The following is a 19,685-nucleotide window of genomic DNA, read 5'->3' as shown; positions in this document are numbered from 1 at the left end:
GCAGACAATGGATATTGAGGAAGAGGAACAGACTCGCTCAGTACAGGATGAAATGTTTGGCGGGTTAAAAGCAAAGAAAAAGTTGTTCCCTGTAAATGAGAACTTAAAGGATTTAGTGATCGACGAATGGGCGGATGCTGATAAGAAATTATATATACCGCGTGAATTTAAAAACAGATTGCTGTTCAACCCTGAAGATACAAAACTATAGGATGTGGTCCCTAAGGTGGATATTCAGGTAGCAAAGGTGGTTAGGAGAACCACACTACCTTTTGAAGATTCGGCCCAGTTAAAAGAGCCAATGGATCGGAAGATTGACGGATTACTCAAAAGAACATGGGAGGTTTCAGCCAATAGTATCAATACTAATATTGCTGCTACCTCTGTAGCCAGATCTATGTATTTATGGGTAAACCAGCTGGAGGAACATCTTAAGCAGGACACTCCTAAAGAAGAAATCCTGGCATCATTGCCTCTTTTTAAAATGGCCGCATCCTTTGTGGCAGATGCCTCAGCAGAGTCCATAAGGTTTGCAGCAAAAACAGATTCACTAACTAATACGGCTAGGAGAGCATTATGGCTAAAATCCTGGTCAGGGGATATAGCCTCCAAAAATAAGCTGTGCGCTATACCCCTTAAAGGTTCCCACCTCTTTGGTCCAGTACTAGATGAGATTCTGGAAAAGACAGCGGACAAAAAGAAGGAGTTCCCGGAGGAGAAAAGCAAGAAACCTTTGCCCTTTCGTAAACCTGGGAGCGTTTTGGAAACTGCTGGCCACAGTAAAGGGAAGACGGGGAGATGGAGCTACCCAAAAGGTGGAAGAGGCCGAGGTTTTCTCTTTAATCCCAATACCAAAACCGAGAGACAATGATGCCAGACCAGTAGGGGGCAGACTCCAGTTTTTTTGGGAAGAATGGACCCGAATAACCAAAAATCAGCATATTCTGGAATCCATCCAGAAGGGGTTCAAAATAGAGTTCCGCCTTCTTCCTCCACAACTATTTCAGACTACAGTTTTCCAGTCGGCTTCACTTCAGGATCAGCTTCTGACAGATATCCAAAAACTTTTGAATTTAGGCGCAATAGTACAGGTCCCTCCTTCAGAGGAATTCAAGGGTCACTATGCAAAATTATTCCTCATAACGAAACCAGACTGATCCAAAAGGACCATCATCAACATGAAATTCTTAAACAAATAGATAACGCATCATCATTTCAAGATGGAGTCAATAAAATCTACAATCCTGCTGATAAGTCCAGGGGCGTTCCTGTGCACCCTGGATCTAAAGGACGCCTATTATCACGTCCCCATTCACCATCAGTTTCAGCAATACTTGAGTCCAGTACAGACGCCCTAAAATCCTCAAACTACAGGTAACTAAAAGCGGTTTGGGAGTCCCTGAAAGCTGCAGAACATCTCCTTATAGGCTATCATGTCCGAGTATTATCGGACAATATAACAGCAGTCTGTTACATAAAGAGACAAGGAGGGACAAAAAATCCTCAACTCCAGGAGTTAGCGAATCTCATCTTCAACTGGTCAGAAAAGAAGGTCTTGTCCATTTCAGCCACACACCTGAAAGGGTCTCTGAACTACACAGTGGATTTTCTCAGTCGACAGATTGTCGAACCAGGAGAATGGAAATTGAACCAAGAAGTATTCCAGATGATTTGCCAGAAATGGGGGAAACCTCAAGTGGATTTATTCGCGTCCAGCAGAAATACTCAGCTGGACTATTTCTTCTCGCTAGACCCAAGAGGGAGACCACTAGCGGTAGATGCTCTTTCCCAAAAGTGGGACATGAGTCTAGCTTACGCTTTTCCCCCACTTCTCCTCATACCTTTAATCTTGAAGAAATTGAGAGTAAGTTCAACCACGCTGATTGTGGTGGCTCCAGCTTGGCCCAAGGTTTTCGGTTCTAAAGAGCATGTCCTTTAGAGAACCGATAACCCTTCCAAAAAGACAGAATCTACTGTCACAAGGACCACTTTTTCATCCCAACTTGGACAAACTGAATCTTACAGCTTGGATCCTGAGAGGCAAACCTTAAGAAACAAAGGGCTCTCAGATAAGGTAATCTCAACTCTACAGGGCTGCCGCAAACCCGTCACGAGAACGATATATAACAAAATATGGAAGAAATTCTCATCCTGGTTGTCGCAAAACCATGCAGATACCAGGCTCCCTTCGGTGGGCTGCATATTAGAATTCCTTCAGGAGGGGTTTGATGCAGGACTAAAACCCAGCACACTTAAAGTACAGATCTCGGCACTCAGCTGTTGTTTGGATACTCCCCTTGCAGATCATAGATGGATTAGAAGTTTTCTAAGAGCAGCTTCTAGGGCCTTGAGACAGTCTGTTCCCCCATGGAGTCTAAATGTAGTTTTAGAAGGTTTATGCGACCCCCCTTTTGAGCCTATCGATCTTATATCTGAAAAATATCTCTCTCTCAAGGCGGTGTTTCTTCTGGCCATAACCACAGCCCGCAGGATAGGGGAAATTCAGGCATTATCCATTAAAGAACCATATTTAAGGATTCTGGATGATCGCATAATCTTGAAGCTAGATCCAGCCTTTTTACCTAAGGTGGTCTCAACCTTCCATAGGGAGCAAGAGCTAACACTCCCTTCATTTTGTTCCTCTCCCAAAAATATACAGGAGAAGAGATTCCAGTGTCTGGATGTTAGAAGAACAATTCTAGCCTATCTTGACAGAACAAGTACTTGGAGAAGATCAAGTAACTTATTCATCCAATTCGGTGGGAAGAATAGAGGCCTGAAGGCTTCAAAACAGACGCTGGCACGGTGGATTAAAGACACCATCAAAGAATCATACAATCTGCAGGAGATGACCTGCCCTTTAAACTTGAAGGCGCACTCTACGAGAGCCATGGCAACTTCCTGGGCAGAGAAGGCAGATGCTACAATTGACCAGATTTGCAGGGCGGCAACCTGGTCTAACTTCCTGACTTTTGCTAAACATTACAGACTAGATGTATTGGCCGGACAGGACTTGGCTTTTGGGCGGAAAGTCCTTCAGGCAGTAGACACCCCCCCCCCGCCCCAGGAGATTCAGTTGATAGTTCTCCATGGGTGCTGTCATGGAGGGACGCCCTGGAAATACTGGTTTAGTTTACCGGTAAATCCTTTTCCAGGAGTCCGACATGACAGCACTCCATTCTCATGATCAGTGGAGAACATACTATCCCATGAGATATTAAGAAAGCTTGCATGCTTGCAAGCCAGGGGATACCACTTCTCTTGCAGCACTGCTTTTTATGTCACAATGTGAATAACGGCCTAGGAAGAGTTGGTGAGTGCTGCTGTTGATACTATATTCAGGGGTGCACCTAGCCTTTCTGCTGCCTGAGGAGAAAACTGAAACAACGCCTACCCCCAATGCCAATTTCATAACCTAACCCCTTTGCCAAATGAAAGTGCTCATTGCCCTTTGCCCTTCTGCTGCCCCCCTCTTGCCCCTACCTGGTGCTGCCTGAGGCATTCGCCTCACCTGGCCTCATTGGTAGTGTACCCCTGAGTATATCTATGCTATCTTTGAGAGCTGGGCACCACTACAGCCTGTGGGTAGCCACAGCGTGACTGCTGGTATTCAAGTGCATGTAATTAGATCAAGAACAGTGCCGGTGGGTTATAACTACATATACTTGTAGTCCGCCTGTCCCTGACTGTAGGGTTGGGTGTTTCCTACAATCTGAGCAGTAATACAGCTTATTTTTATTTGGATAAACTTTTAAAGGCAAATCGGACAGGTAGTGAGGTTTTTTGTCAGAAGACCTTCTCCAGACCATGATTGTCCAAAACCTCCTGTGTCTATTAGACCCCTTTCACACGGGCGTGTTTTCCAGGCGAGTCCAATGCATGAGGTGAACGCATTGCACCTGCACTGAAACCGGACACATTCACTTCAATGGGGCTGTGCAGATGAGCGGTGATTTTCACACATCACTTGTGCGTTGCGTGAAACATGGTTATAAGGGAATATAATAGCATTCTTAATACAGAATGCTTAGTAAAATAGGGATGGAGGGGTTAAATTTTTTTTTTTAAAGAATTTAACTCACCTCATCCACTTGTTCGCGCAGCCGGCATCTCTTCTGTCTTCTTCTTTGATGATCTGTAAGGAAAAGGATCTTGTGACGGTAACGTACACTACACACAGGGGGGAGGATAGTGACCACTGCTCTCCACCCTCACCCCTGGCCCTGCCTACTTGCCTCGCAAGTCCTAATGACAGGGGACAACTAGATGGCAGTCCCTAACTTAGGATACATGCTGGGAAGACAGACAAGACAAATAACGGAACGTGAACGAACCGGGTCAATACCTAGAGAGCTACGCAGTACTAAGGAATGAGCAGAGAATAGTCAGGAAAAGCCGAGGTCAAATACCAGGAGAGAACTGAAGTACAACAGGAGTCCGCAAAGAATCGTCAGGTGGAAGCCGGGGTCGGGATACCAGGAGAGATGCGCAGTACAGGAGGAGCAGGCAGAGAATCGTCAGGGAACACAGGATCAGGTAAGTATGCAGGAACAAAACAATCACCAGATACCTAAAATTAACAGGCAACCTGTGGCTAGCAGGCTGCCTGTATTTATAGTGGGGAGTGAGGGTCATGTGATATGGCCAGCATCACATGACCGACAGACAGACAGACAAATCGAGCACCGAGTGATCAGCTCGGCCCTCAAGGCAGACCTAGGAGCAGGGAGCCTCCCAGCTAGCAAAGCTGCCCTGGGAACGAGGCCAAACACAGATCCTCGCTCCCGAAGCTAAGCAGCAGGTCTGCGGCTGATGGGAGACAGAGTGCGCCTTTGGCGCCCAGTGACAGACCTGTGGTGACATCACTGAGCTCATCACATGGCCATCACTTAGCCCATCACCATGGTGATGGACCATGTGATGAGCGCAGTGACGTCACCAAAGGTCCTTTTCCTCCCAGGTCCTCAAATAAGAAGAAAGCAGATGAGCCGGGCTACGCAAACAAGTGGATGAGGTGAGTTTAATTATTGATTTTTTTTTTAACCCCCTCCATCCCTAATTTACTATGCATTCTGTATTCAGAATGCTATTATTTTCCCTTATAACCACGTTATAAGGGAAAATAATAAAATCTACACAACACCGATCCCAAACCCGAATTTCTGGGAAGAAGTCCGGGTTCGGGTCTGGGTACCAAACATGCCGACTTTTCTCATGCGCGTGAAAAACGCATTAAAACGCTTTGCACTCGCGTGGAAAAATCACGCATTTTCCCACAACACACCCGCATCTTTTCCCGCAACACCAGTGTGAACCCAGCCTTAGGGTTCGGCTACACTGCGATCTTGTTCATTGGACAGCTGTACCGCACAAGGATTTCAGTGGGATCGCAGTGTAGCGGTGCTAGCTTAGAAATGAAAGGGGTTGCAGCATGACTCACACGTGTGCCGCAACCCAGAATTGCGTAAATTCCAGCAGTGTTTAATTTTTTGTGACTCTGGTGTCACGATCGCGGCACGCGTGTGAGTCGTTCTGTGACCCCATTCATTTCTATGCTAGCACCACTACACTGCAATCCTTGGGCACTACAACTGTTGAGTGACCAAGAGTGCTGTGTAGCCGAAACCTAAAAAAAAATCAAGCAAACTTCCTAATATGTCTATATGGCACAGAACACATGTAATTATAAATATGTAAATGCTTTACTCAAACACAATCATATAATAAAGTATAAACATTTTAAAAAGGCAAAAACTAGCACACTCAGAACAACAAAGGGTTACTCAGATCATGTACAGGGTCAGACTGGCCCACCACAGCACCAGAGGATCCTCCAGTGGGCCCAAGCTCTGACAATAATGGACCCTTAATAAAACAGGGCCCTAAAAGGGGGTTCTACAACGTTCTGACTACAGACCTCCCAAGTCCCTCTGTCCCTCTTTTTGATCTGACGTATAGATTTACATTACTGTATTTACAATATTGACCCAGAGTGTTTGTCTGGCTCCCAAGTGCATATTAAAGCCCTCCTTGCATATTATTTTATTATTTAATGCTATTTGAATTTAAAAAATGTATATTCAGATCATTTTTGCGCTATTTCGTAAGAGAAAACTATTTAGGTGTACAGATATGCCGGAGAAGGCCCCTTTCACACGAGCGAGTTTTCCACGTGGGTGCAATGCGTGACGTGAACGCATAGCACCCGCACTGAATCCTGACCCATTCATTTTTTTTTTTTTTACGCATCAGTTCTGCGTTGCGTGAAAAATGCAGCATGTTCTATATTCTGCGTTTTTCACGCAGCCCTGGCCCCAAGTGAATGGGGCTTCAGTGAAAAACGCATTGCATCCGGAAGCAAGTGCGGATGCGATGCGTTTTTCACTGATGGTTGCTAGGAGATGTTGTTTGTAAACCTTCAGTTTTTTATCACGCACGTAAAAAGGCGTAATTTTAATTAATTGCTCATGTGTTAGGCCCCTTTCACTTGAACGAGTTTTCCGTGACATGAACGCATAGCACCCGCACTGAATCCTGACCCATTCATTTCAATGGATCTGTGTACATGATCAGTTTTTTTTTTTCACGCATCAGTTCTGTGTTGCGTCAGAATCGCAGCATGTTCTATATTCTGCGTTTTTCACGCAGCTTTGGCCCCATAGAAGTGAATGGGGCTTCAGAGAAAAATGCATTGCATCGGGATATAATCCAGATGGAGTCCGGGTACAAAGCGTTTTTTTACTGATGGTTGCTAAGGGTCCATTCACACGTCAGTGTGTGTCTTGCGGATCCACGTTCCGCATTTTGCAGATCGCACATTCCCAGCGCTTAATAGAAAAGGACATGTTCTATTTTTTTCAGGAACGGAATTGCGGACACGGAAGTGTGGGTCCGCAATTCCGTATCCGGGCAGCACATTGTGCTGCCCCATAGAAATGAATGGGTCCGCAATTCCGTTCCACAAAATGCGGAACGAAATTGTGAACGTGTGAATGGGGCCTAAGAGATGTTGTTTGTAAACCTTCCGTTTTTTGCACGCGCATGAAAAACGCATCAAAATACATTGTACCCATGCAGACAAAACTGACTTGCAAAATGGTGTGAGTTTCACTGAATGCACCCTGAACACATCCGGAGCCAATCCGTCGTGTGAAAGGGGCCTAAGTGTCCCTTATTGAATGTTCAAAAAGTTGGGAGGTATGCGACTATTATCACTGGGTGCGGGTCAGCCCCATTAAAGTGAACGGGGCTGAGCTGCACCCAGGCCAGTGATAATGGTTGATCATCGGTGTTCTCTTGGTGCCTGCCTGACCCCTGCCTATCAGATGCTGATGATCTATCCAAAGGAAAGATGGTCAGTAATCAAAAAGTGTAGAACCCCTTTAAGGTCCTATATACACAGAGGGTCGGCCCCTAGAATCATTGCCTCTGGTGGGCTCTGCTGGGGGCATAGAGTTGGAGCCGAGCAGAGCCGTGCTTGGGCTCTGCTGGAGGGCGGACCTGGCACTCAATGGGGGTGTTCCTAAGACCCATGAATGTTAAATCCGTCAATAAGAGTATGATCTAAAGCCCTTGAAAATATAATCAAGCCCTATTGTGGATCTGTTATGTTGCTCAAAAAAAGTGCCTAGGTTCACTTTAAGAGTTATTGATTTGGAATTTAGTATCCATACAGGCAGTGAATTTTTAGATAGATTCTGGATATGTATTATACCTTTTGTTTTTGTTCAGTGGCCTCTTTCACGTGTCAGTGAATCACGGACAGCACATGTACCCATTGATTTACATATCATGGAGACACGTACTACTTTGGTCCGCAATGAAGCCCAAATACACCCACTGAGGTCTATGGGTCCCCGAAAACTTCTGACACAACACGGACCATTGGTAGAAGATGCTCTGGAAATTCCTTTTCAGCCTTGCACTATTCCTGGAATACAGATGGCACACGGAGGGCAAAAAACGGACATATGAACCAAACACAGATCCTTCACGGACATCTTCACGGATGACCCACTGACCTAACAGCTAACAGAAAAGCATGGGCAATGATCAGCGGCAACTTTATCACTAGAGAGAACTCATCAGATAACCAGGACAGATTTGGATCCACTGGCAGCACCCAATGGGGGAGATTTATCAAAACTGGTGTTAGGCCTCATGCACACGACAGTATTTTTTCACGGTCCGCAAAACGGGGTTCCGTTGTTCCGTGATCCGTGTACGTTTTTGTTTCCGTGTGTTTTCCTTGATTTTTGGAGGATCACCAGACATGAAGGAAATAGAAAAAAAATCTAAGTCAAGTTTGCCTTGCAAACGCGGATGACAATCTTGTGTGCCTCCGTGTTTTTTCACGGACCCATTGACTTGAATGGGTCCGCGAACCGTTGTCCGTGAAAAAAATAGGATAGGTCTTATTTTTTTCACGGACTGGAAACACGGATCACAGACGTGGATGACAAACGGTGCATTTTCCGAATTTTTCTACGGACCCATTGAACGGACACGGAACACAACAACGGTTGTGTGCATGAGGCCTAAAGGAAAACTGTCTTAGTTGCCCACAGCAACCAATCAGATTACACCTTTCATTGTTCAACGGAGCTCTGAAAAATGAAAGGTGGAATCTGATTGGTTGCTGTGGGCAACTAAGACAGTTTTCCCTTACACCTGTTTTGATAATTCTCCCCCATTGAATGTTCCTATTGAATGACAGCAAGCAGAGATCCTGAAATTTGCAAGAAACTGGTTCACAATAGTATCTGTATAATATAGTATCTTGCATGGTGTAGTATTGAACTATTGTACGCCACTGTCCCCGGTACGATGTCCTCCTTTTAAGGGTGTGATGTCCTCCTTTTTGGGGTTCTGCAAGTGGCCACCCTAGTTCTATGGCCAATCTGCCTCTGAATGTGGACCAAAACTACAGTCGTGTGCATGAGGCCTTTATCTGCGTTTTTATTACACACACACACACACAAAAAAAAACATGGATTTGCTGAAACTGAAATACTACTTTTTTAGTGTTTTATGGTGAGCAGCACTAGCAACACTATCCTCGCTTCACAGGTTCCACTGGTGAACCACTGTGGTGGGTTCGTTGTATCAATTGTTTATGAATAAAAGTTACGTTTTATAGGGGTCTATTTCGCTGGAACACTTTAGATTTTTTTGATCCTATTATAAGTATCTATAAATTAGGGCTCTTTCACACTTGCGTTGTTCTTTTCCGGCATAGAGTTCCGTCGTCGGGGCTCTATGCCGGAAGAATCCTCATCAGGATTATCCCCATGCATTCTGAATGGAGAGAAATCCGTTCAGGATGTCTTCAGTTCAGGACCGGAGCGGTTTTTGGCCGGAGAAAATACCGCAGCATGCTGCGCTTTTTGCTCCGGCCAAAAATCCTGAACACTTGCCGCAAGGCCGGATCCAGAGTGACGTCAGGGCGCCCCACGCAAATAGATGACCGCACGAACGGTAAGTATACTGCTCCCCGCTCCCCACTACTACTATGGCAACCACAACTTTAATTGCGTCCTGGCTGCCATAGTAACACTGAACGCATTTTGAAGACGGATCCGTCTTCAAATGCTTTCAGTTCACTTGCGTTTTTCCGGATCCGGCGTGTAATTCCGGCAAGTGGAGTACACGCCGGATCCGGACAACGCAAGTGTGAAAGAGCCCTAATAAAGTTTTGTATTTGATTTGCAAGCGGTCTGATATTGCTTTTTAGGTATTTTTTTAAGTTATTATACCATAGACTTTTTTATGATACGTCTAACCCATTAGGGTGCCAATTTGGCAGATATGTTAGTTTTTGGGGCTTCTTGGTTGTTGGTGGCACTCAGGGGCGGACTGGGAATTTAAAGTGTCCCTGGAAAAAATACTAAGAGTAGCCCTGTTTTGTAGTTGGGTCCAAACTGATGGAAGGCAGGACCAGCGATACCATATTGTGGCACATTATACCACCGCAACAGAGCGAAACACCACAGCCCTTCATAAAATACTGCCAGCAGCACAAAATACATCCCCAAAAACTTCCATTTGCGCCGTGAGGAGGGCTCAGGCGACCCCCTGGGCTTCGGCCCACCAGGAAATGTCCCTGTAGGGTCTATGGCAGTGCCCCTGGTAGCACTGACAAGACAGCACAGAGACTGGCACTGTTATGGGGGAACTCTGCTTACATCCCTTCCACCTTCTGAGTTCAGCACCAGGATGCTCCATGACCTCAGGCCACTTCACTATACATGGGTATAACAGAATATGACACAACTAGTGCGGCAGGAGAAACCCGCTGACAGATCGCAGCGGCACAGCACTGGTTACACTGCAGGACACGCCCTCAGTGACAGCCTTTGCCAATGGGTGTGCAGCTTGTTGAGGGGGCGGAGCCTGCGGCGGCTCACGGCTGGAGCAGGGATGGTAAGGTAGCTTTGTTTTTCTGGGTCCCTGCTTTTGGGGGGGGGGGGGGGGGCACTCTTCCCGGGCGCTGGGGCTGATGTGGGCGTTTGACGGTGGGGGCAGCGCCCGGTATGAGGGGCAGGGGTGCCCGGTACTGGTGCAGGGGGTGTATCCTCCCAGACCCGTAGATACATGGGCTCTGTAGGCATACAGCGCAATGTGAGCCTGGGCTGGCACATGAACAACTGTGAAGTGTCACCAGAGGAATGCCACTTGGCACCTGGGCTGCATTACAGGGGCATGACGGGCATCATGTATTAATAGATGGAGTGGACGTTATGCTGTAGAGCCACAGATATGGAATACATGTCACCTCAACATGTCTGTTTTAGTAACTACTTGCATCTATTCATGTGAAGCAATGTAGTACCATTCCTCTATTATTCCTGCTAGTAGTTACTTATGAATTTCTAGTAGTGCTGAGCGAACTTCTGTTTTCAAGTTGGGCGTACAGGTTCGGGTTATCTAAGAATTCCATTATGGATGGCGCTACCACGGACCGTAACAGATTTCTATGACGGCATGTACCACGGAAGCCGCCTATAGGTCCGTGGTAGCGACATCTATTACGGAATTCTTAGGTAACCCGAACGCCAAACTTGCAAATCGCAAGTTCGCTCAACACAAATTTCTAGCAGTCTGTAATAAAGTTCCAGCTTGGGGGGGTGTCCGTGCGCAGTTTGACACTGGCAGCACTGTCAGAAATATACCTCCCCAACAGGTAACACCCATCTGAACCTTCATTGCAAACTACTAGAATTTCATTCATAACTTCTTCTAGTAGGAATGATAGAGGAGTGGCAGAACATAGAGTTATATGAAAAGATGCTGTGATTGGCTGCTGCGACGATGCTTATGACCACTGCAACTAAGAACAAGGCTGCAGTGGTGGAGTGGATCGGAGAAAAACAGTGAATAAAACTTTTTTTTTATTGTTTTAACGCCGTCCCTGCCTTTTACCTACATTTATTTATTTTTTTACTCGGACACCCCCTTTAAGTTCTAGCGGCAATTGATCCATTTGGTAAAGGGTCCATTCACACGTCCGCAAAACACAGACACCGGCCATGTGCGTTCCGCATTTTGCGGACCGCACATGGTCGGCACTATGATAGAAATGCTTATTCTTGTTCGTGGCTGCGGACAAGAATAGGACACCCTCTTTTTTTTTTTGCGGGGCCGCGAAACGGAAGTGCGGATGCATTAAAAGAAATAGATCCGCACCCGTTCCGAAAAATTGCAGAACGAATGCAGACGTGTGAATTGACCCTTATACTGTACACAGCCCCTCGACATAAGAGCGACTTTCCTAGACTACATGAAATATATACAGTCACAGGGACTATCACTGTCTGTAATGTATTTGTGATATATATCAGAGGACAGTATATGACGGTGTATGGTGTTTTGTGCAGAATTGTCCTTCATACACAAAGTCCTGCATTCTTAGGGCTCATGCCCACGAACGTAAGGGCCCCGTGCCTGTGCTGCGGACCGCAAATTGCACGGGCACCGACCGTGGGGCAGCTGCATGCAGATCACGGACCCATTCACTTGAATGGGGTCCGCGATCCGCATCTGACGGTCCGCACTACTTTTTTGCGGTGCGGAGACAGGGCCAGAAACACCACGGAAGCACACCATAGTGCTTCCATGGGGTTCCGATCCGTGCTTCCGTTCTGCATCTCCGTGATTGCTGACCCATTCAAGTAAAAGGGTCCGTGATCCGTGATGTGGAATGCACATGGCTAGTGCCCGAGTATTGCGGACTCGCCGTATGCGGGCCGCAATATGGCCACGGGGGGCATACGGTCGTGTGCAGGAGCCCTTATATAGAGTCTTTGTCTGTGGGTTCTGAGAAGTGAGGGAACATGTGGTACATAGGTGAACTATTAGGCCTCTTTCACACGGGCGTCATGTTTTTTGCCCGGATAAGAGGCGGGTGCGTTGCGGGAAAATGCGCGATTTTTCCGCGCGAGTGCAAAACATTGTCATGCGTTTTGCACTCGCGTGAGAAAAATCACGCATGTTTGGTACCCAAACCCGAACTTCTTCACAGAAGTTCGGGCTTGGGATTGATGTTCTGAAGATTGTATTATTTTCCCTTATAACATGGTTATAAGGGAAAATAATAGCATTCTGAATACAGAATGCTTAGTATAATAGGGCTGGAAGGGTTAAAAATAATAAAAAAAGTTAACTCACCTTCTCCTCTTGTTCGCTTAGATCCCGGTCTGTTCTTTAGCTGTGGGCTGAATGACCTGAGGTGATGTCAGATCACATGCTCCAATCACATGGTCCATCACCATGGTGATGGAGCATGTGATCTGACGTCACCACAGGTCCTTCAGCCACAGCTAAAGAACAGAGCGGCATCTACGCGAACAAGAGGAGAAGGTGAGTTAACTTTTTTTATTATTTTTAACCCTTCCAGCACTATTATACTATGCATTCTGTATTCAGAATGCTATTATTTTCCCTTATAACCATGTTATAAGGGAAAATAATACAGTGAATAGACTGTCACCTAGAACCCATGCGTGAAAATCGCACCGCATCCGCACTTGCTTGCGGATGCTTGCGATTTTCACGCAACCCCATTCATTTCTATAGGGCCTGCGTTACGTGAAAAACGCACAAAGAGGAGCATGCTGCGATTTTCACGCAACGCATAAGTGATGCGTGAAAATCACCGCTCGTGTGCACAGCCCCATAGAAATGAATGGGTCAGGATTCAGTGCGGGTGCAATGCGTTCACCGCACGCATCGCACCCGCACGGAAAACTCGCTCGTGTGAAAGGGGCCTAAGGCTACTTTCACACTAGCGTTCGTCGGTCCGCTCGTGAGCTCCGTTTGAAGGGGCTCACGAGCGGACCCGAACGCTTCCGTCCAGCCCTGATGCAGTCTGAATGGATGCGGATCCGCTCAGACTGCATCAGTCTGGCGGCGTTCAGCCTCCGCTCGCCTCCGCACGGACAGGCGGACAGCTGAACGCTGCTTGCAGCGTTCGGGTGTCCGCCTGGCCGTGCGGAGGCGTGCGGATCCGTCCAGACTTACAATGTAAGTCAATGGGGACGGATCCGTTTGAAGATGCCACAATATGGCTCAATCTTCAAGCGGATCCGTCCCCCATTGACTTTACATTGAAAGTCTGGACGGATCCGTCCGAGGCTATTTTCACACTTAGCTTTTATATGCTAATATAATGCAGACGGATCCGTTCTGAACGGAGCCTCCGTCTGCATTATTATGATCGGATCCGTTCAGAACGGATCCGATCGAACGCTAGTGTGAAAGTAGCCTTAGTGGCAAGTTGAAGATGAAATGATCTCTAAAAAGCATAACGTTAAAGAGGACACATTCCATTTGTATTGTAAGCAAAACATTTTTTATTTTCATCTTTTACATTTTCAAAATGACAAAAAAGGAAAAGGGCCCAAAGCAAACCTTTGGGCACCCTGCCTGGTTAGTACCTAGCAGCACCCCCTTTGGCAAGTATCGCAGCTTGTAAACGATTTTTGTAGCCAGCCAAGAGTCTTGTTTGAGGGATTTTCATCCATTCTTCTTTGTAAAAGTCTTCCAGTTCTGTGAGATTCCTGGGCCGTCTTGCATAAAGTGTTCTTTTGAGGTTTATCCACAGATTTTAAAATGATGTTCAGATCAGGGGACTATGAAGGCCATACATAGTAAAACCTTCAGCTTGCACCTTTTAACCCTTTATAATACCGGAGGTTTTTCATTTTTGCGTTTTCATTTTTCTTCCCTATCTTCCTTGAGCCATAACTTTTTTTTTTCCTGTTCACATAGCTGTATGTGGGCTCATTTTTTGCGGGACAAGTTGTACTTTCTAATACCACCACTTAATAGGGTATACAATGCAGTGGGAAGTGGGGGAAAAAAAATTCCAAATGGGGTGGAAGTGGGGAAGAAAAAGCAACTCCACCACCGTTTTACGATTTTTATTCCCTTTGCAGCAAATTTGACCTGTGCCCTTCATTATCTGGGTCAGTACGATTATAACGATACCACATATGTATAGGTTTTTTATGTCTAAATAGTTTTAAAAAAAAAAATGTTAATTTTTTTTTCATCACTATATTCTGACCCCCATAACTTTTTTATAGTTACGGTATATCTACTGAGCTGTGTGGGGGCTTATTTTTTTGCGGGACAATCTGTAGTTTTTATTGATACCATTTAGAGTGTGTGTGACTTTTTCATCACATTTTATTACATTTATTTGTGTAAGAGAAGCAATGAAAAATGGCAAATTGGCCATTTTGATCCTTTTTTCCGTTACGCCATTCACCGTATTGGAAAAATATTTTTATATTTTAATAGTACAAGCATTTTCCGACACAGTGATGCCCATGATGTTTATATTTTTTGTTATTTATGTATTTATCTTTTTATTCTATGGAAAGGGGGGTGATTTACATTTTTTTTTATATTTTATAAACTTTTTTACAGTTTTTTTTTAAAACTTTTTTTATGATTTTGAAGCTTGTATTTGAGCCGACAAAGCCAATTTTTGTTTTATGCTAAACCCTCAAGACCCATGATTTGTACAGAATTGCTGATTTCTTATGTTGGCCTGCCACCTGCTGAAGAATTGCAGCTTCAATACCCTGGGTCTCTTCAGAGAGATCCAGCGCATTGAAATCAATTACCGGCATCCTCATTGGCCGCAGAGGTTGCCTGTAAGAAGCCTGGAAGCACGAGCTTCTGGGGTTTTCACCCTTTAAATGCCGTGATCTCACTTGATCACGGCATCTAAAGGCTTTAATGACTGCGATCAGCATTATTGCCGGTCATGGTCTTTAGCCTCAGGCATCTGTTTGAAACAGCTGTGCATGCAAGCGGGCGCCATGTTTGCACTGGTAGCGAACGTGTTAAGGTAGTCTATTGTGGATTTTGAGGTGTGTTTAGGATCATTATCCATTTGTAGAAGTCATCCTGTTTTCAACTTCAGCTTTTTTACAGTTGGTGTTATGCTTCCAGAATTTGCGGGAATTTCATTGAATCCATTCTTCCCTCTACCTGTGAAATATTACCCGTGCCATTGGCTTCAAAACAACCCAAGGCATGATTGATCCACCCCCATGCTTAATAGTTGGAGAGCTGTTTCCAAAATGCATCAGGCTTATTTAGATGTTATTTTGCAAACTTCTGATGCAGAATTTTGTGGTGAGGACGCAGGAGAGGTTTTCATCTGATGACTCTTCCACGAAGGCCATATTTGTGCAGGTGTTGCTGAACAGTAGAACAATGTACCACAACTCCAGAGTATGCTAAATCTTTCTGAAGGTCTTTTGCAGTCAAGCTGGGGTTCTGATTTGCCTTTCTAGCATTCTACGAGCAGCTGTCTGTGAAATTTTTCTTTGTTTTCCAGACCTTCTCTTGACCTCCACTGTTCCTGTTAACTGCCATTTTTTTATTACATTTTGAACTGAGGAAATGGCAACCTGAAAACAATTTACTGTCTTCTTATAGACTTCTCCTGCTTTGTAGGCCTCAGCCATTTTCAGAATGTTAGGCAGCTGCTTAGAAGAACCCATGGCTGCTGTTTTTTGGGACAAGGTTAGAGGAGTCTGGGTATTTATAAAGCTTTGAAATTTGCATCACCTGGCCTTTCCTAACGATGACCGTGAAAAAACCTTAACCCTAACAGGCTATTTAAAGCTGTCTGAGTGCTCGAATCTCCTCGGGTTCTCATAATTTTGCAAGGTACTTCTTTTCTTTTTCCACTCTAAGGCTACATTTACACGACCGTATGAATGAGTCAACATACATTCCGCTATTTTGCGGGCCCATTCATTTCCATAGTTCCGTTCCGCGGTCCCGCAAAAAGAATAGAGCATGTCCTATTCTTGTCCAGAACTGCGGACAAGAATAGGCATTTTCCATGATGGCATTCCGTTCTGTTCATTTACGTTTTGTCCCTATTGACAATAAATGGTGACAAAACGGAAGCCTTTTTTTTCCCGGTATTGAGACCCTATGGTGGATCTCAATACCGGAAAATAGAAGCGCTAGTGTGAAGGTAGCCTTAACTGTTCACAGTAACAGGAATTTTAACCGAGGGTGCCCAAACTTTTGCATGCCACTGTATATGTATGCTATTTTCTTCTTGTACTGTTCTTTCACATTGAGATGAAGAGAAATCAAGACAAGCCAGACAGAACAGACTAAATCTGACATTACATTTATTATATCTTATAATAAATAGAACTTAAAGGGAATGTTTTATCAGTAAATTACCTATTGTCCATACTTTTATGTTAAACACATTTGTAAAGAATTGGTCATTTTATTAATTCTTAATGTGATTATGACCAACATTGCACATTTCTTACAGGGACTCAAAGCTCAGGGATAGTTATGTGTCTGGGACGACTCCCTGGGAAGTCAGTGGCTGCCGTATAGGCATTCGACTCAAAGCACACTAGGGTCAGTTTTGAAGGAAGCCAATTTACCTATTTGTATATCTTTGGAGTGTGAGAGCAAACCAGAGTAACTAGAGGAAACCCATGCAAACAATCAGACCCATGCAATTCTGATCAGATTCCAACTCAGGACCCCAAGGCTGCAGTGCACCAGTGCTAACCACTTAGCCACCATGCTAATAATCAGCACCACCTGGTCTGAACAGATCACTTTCAGCAGTCATTATCATCACAGGCAGGATTACAACAACAGATATCACCTATATATAGATAACACAGCATCCACCATTCACAATAGGTGATATCACAGTTTATCTACCCCCCGGTCTCAGAGCATTCCCACAAAACTTTCCCATAGAAGTCAATGAGGTCCACTCCTGTCCATTGTGTCCATGGTTCATGTGGCTGCTGTAAAGCATATCTGTAAATGCTCAGGCAAGATGGCCACCCACCATAATCATATTCAGGAAATACAATTTAAAAAAATCTACAATTAGAAAATTTAAAACAGATTAGAAAAGGATATGTATCGCTATCTGGTTTTAACTGGCAAGAAAAAAAAAACAATTCAGGGACACAGTCCCTTTAACAAAATGTAAGATAGAATGAACTGTAGTCCTGGCACACGTCTGAGCATCTCTATTGTCCTCTCATTTTGCAGTCAGCACCAGACTCTGGAACAGCTCCACCTGGTCAGACAGCCCCTTTCCCCAATGCTCCTCCTCTGATGCCTCCACCTTTTGTAAGTGACCTTGTGTATGTGTAGTACTGTGCTGTTACTTCATGTATGGTATAGATGGGACGACTGGGGGTTGATTTCTTAGTGTAGGCTTGCTTTGCATGGAAACAGTATGTATGAAACATGAATTTAAAAGGGGTTGTGTCATCTCCGCCTTTGATGGGATATCACTTGGATAAGCCATCAGAGGCAGATAGTACGAGGGGATGCTGAGAAGTTACTGGCTTTGGCCCCTTTCCCGTTCGAATTGAAAAATGAATTTGATACCATATAAAAGCTTGATATCTTGTAATGTAACTGTGCAAATCTCAGATGTTTTTATGATTGTTATAACTATTTTTTATTTCAGGTAGAACCTGAGATGGCAGAGGCACAAGGAAATGTCATGTCTGTGGAGTTACGGGCCGTCATGAAGTTTTTGTTTCTCCAGGGAAAGGACGATCACACTTCTCCCCTAGTGTTTGTGACATCTGTAAGGGATCGCTCTTTCACAGGGGTCAGCAGTGACAGACTTCTCATCAAACAAGGGGCTTCCAAGCCCAAACAGTGCTTTATTGTGTCACTTTAAGCAGTACAGATGATCTTTCCAGTTATCATGTCACTGGGTGAGGTTCCAGCACCAGAAAGCATAAATGCAAAATAAACACTTGCCCATCTGGGCTCTAACTAACGCATAGGTTTCTATCTCACCTCTAAGGGTCCATTCACAGGTCCGCAACTTGGGTCCGGATCCATTCCACAATTTTGTTGAATGGTTGCGGACCCATTCATTTTTAATAGGGCCGGAACGGATGCGGACAGCACACTATGTGCTGTCCGCATCCACATTTCCGGATCCGCACTTCCTTTTCTGAAAATAATAGAACATGTCCTATTCTTGTCTGCAACTGCGGACAAGAAAAGGCATTTTCTATTATAGTGCCGACGATGCGCGGTCCGTGAAATGCGGAACGCACATTGCCGGTGTTCGTGTTTTGCAGATCCGCAATTTGCGAACCGAAAAAAACCAACGGACGTCTGTATGGACCCCAAGTCCATGTTCACACCAGGGACTATTTCCAGCTCCACTCAGCCATATGGTCCAGCAGCCTCCTGGTTGTGACCAACACGCAACCTTGAGGGGATCACGGTCCAACAGCCCTCCTTGCTGTGACCACACTGAACCTCTCAGGCTTCCCTCTTCAGACTCCCCTTCCACACTATCTGAGGATTGCTTTATCCCCAAGTGATTATTGCACCTGGCCTCACCTCAGGCCAGGTGAACATCTGTAGTGGACTAGGGGTGTGGACTGAGATATACACCCCCACCACACCTCTACCATGCACGTCACCATATAATAGGTTTCCTGCACCATTCTAGGAGACACATATCTTCCCTCATATATGAGGTCTGTCACTACCTCGCACATCTCAGTGTGAATGTCCTTTGCAGACTTTTTCTGGAGAAACAAAAACTTCATGACGGCCCGTAACTCCACAGACGTGACACTTCCTTGTGCCTCTGCCATCTCAGGTTCTACCTGAAATGGAAAATGATTATAACAATTGTAAACATCTGAGATTTGCACAGTTACATAACAAGATATCAAGCTTTCATATGGGACCAAATTCATTTTTTTATTCCAACTGGAAGGGGGCAAAGCCAGGAACTTCTCAGCATCCCCTCGTATATAAAGAATAAAGCTGACACTCCCACTGTTATTCTTTATATACTCAGTTATTGCACAGTATTTGGCTATTCGGACAGCCAATAAGCTAGAGCACCCACGTTCTCCATATTGCAGTATCGATGAGCCGCTATCTAGTGTAAGTTACTTGCAAAGGCAGATAGTGCTGGTCCCACCCTTACCAGTCTCCAGAACGGGCCCCTGAAAGTGACGGAGAGCGCGGAGTGCTCTCCACTCATTTTTATAGGAGTTCCGAAAAAAGCCGAGCGAGTGTGCCACCGCTCCATGTGCTTCTATGGTACTTCTGTAGATAACCGAGCCAGCGCTTGGCTATTTTCGTTAGTCCCATACAAATGAATAGAGGGCAGCCGT

General features: G+C 45.1%; 1 protein-coding gene across 12 annotated transcripts in view; it reads left to right on the top strand.

Moving 5' to 3' along the window:
- Positions 1-10,351: 10,351 nt before the first annotated feature.
- PRPF40B (pre-mRNA processing factor 40 homolog B) overlaps positions 10,352-19,685 on the top strand; it is an 88,568-nt gene continuing 79,234 nt past the window's right edge. For all 12 annotated transcript variants that reach the window (XM_044288229.1, XM_044288228.1, XM_044288226.1 and 9 more), the window contains exons 1-2: positions 10,352-10,422; positions 17,569-17,649. In XM_044288229.1, the coding sequence (XP_044144164.1) occupies positions 10,420-10,422; positions 17,569-17,649 (84 nt within the window). In that variant the 5' untranslated portion in view covers positions 10,352-10,419. The remainder of the gene's footprint in view (positions 10,423-17,568; positions 17,650-19,685) is intronic.

Source organism: Bufo gargarizans, chromosome 3 (assembly GCF_014858855.1).
Source record: "Bufo gargarizans isolate SCDJY-AF-19 chromosome 3, ASM1485885v1, whole genome shotgun sequence".
In the NCBI taxonomy this organism is placed as follows: Eukaryota; Metazoa; Chordata; class Amphibia; order Anura; family Bufonidae; genus Bufo; species Bufo gargarizans.
This window is presented reverse-complemented; position numbering and strand designations above follow the sequence as displayed.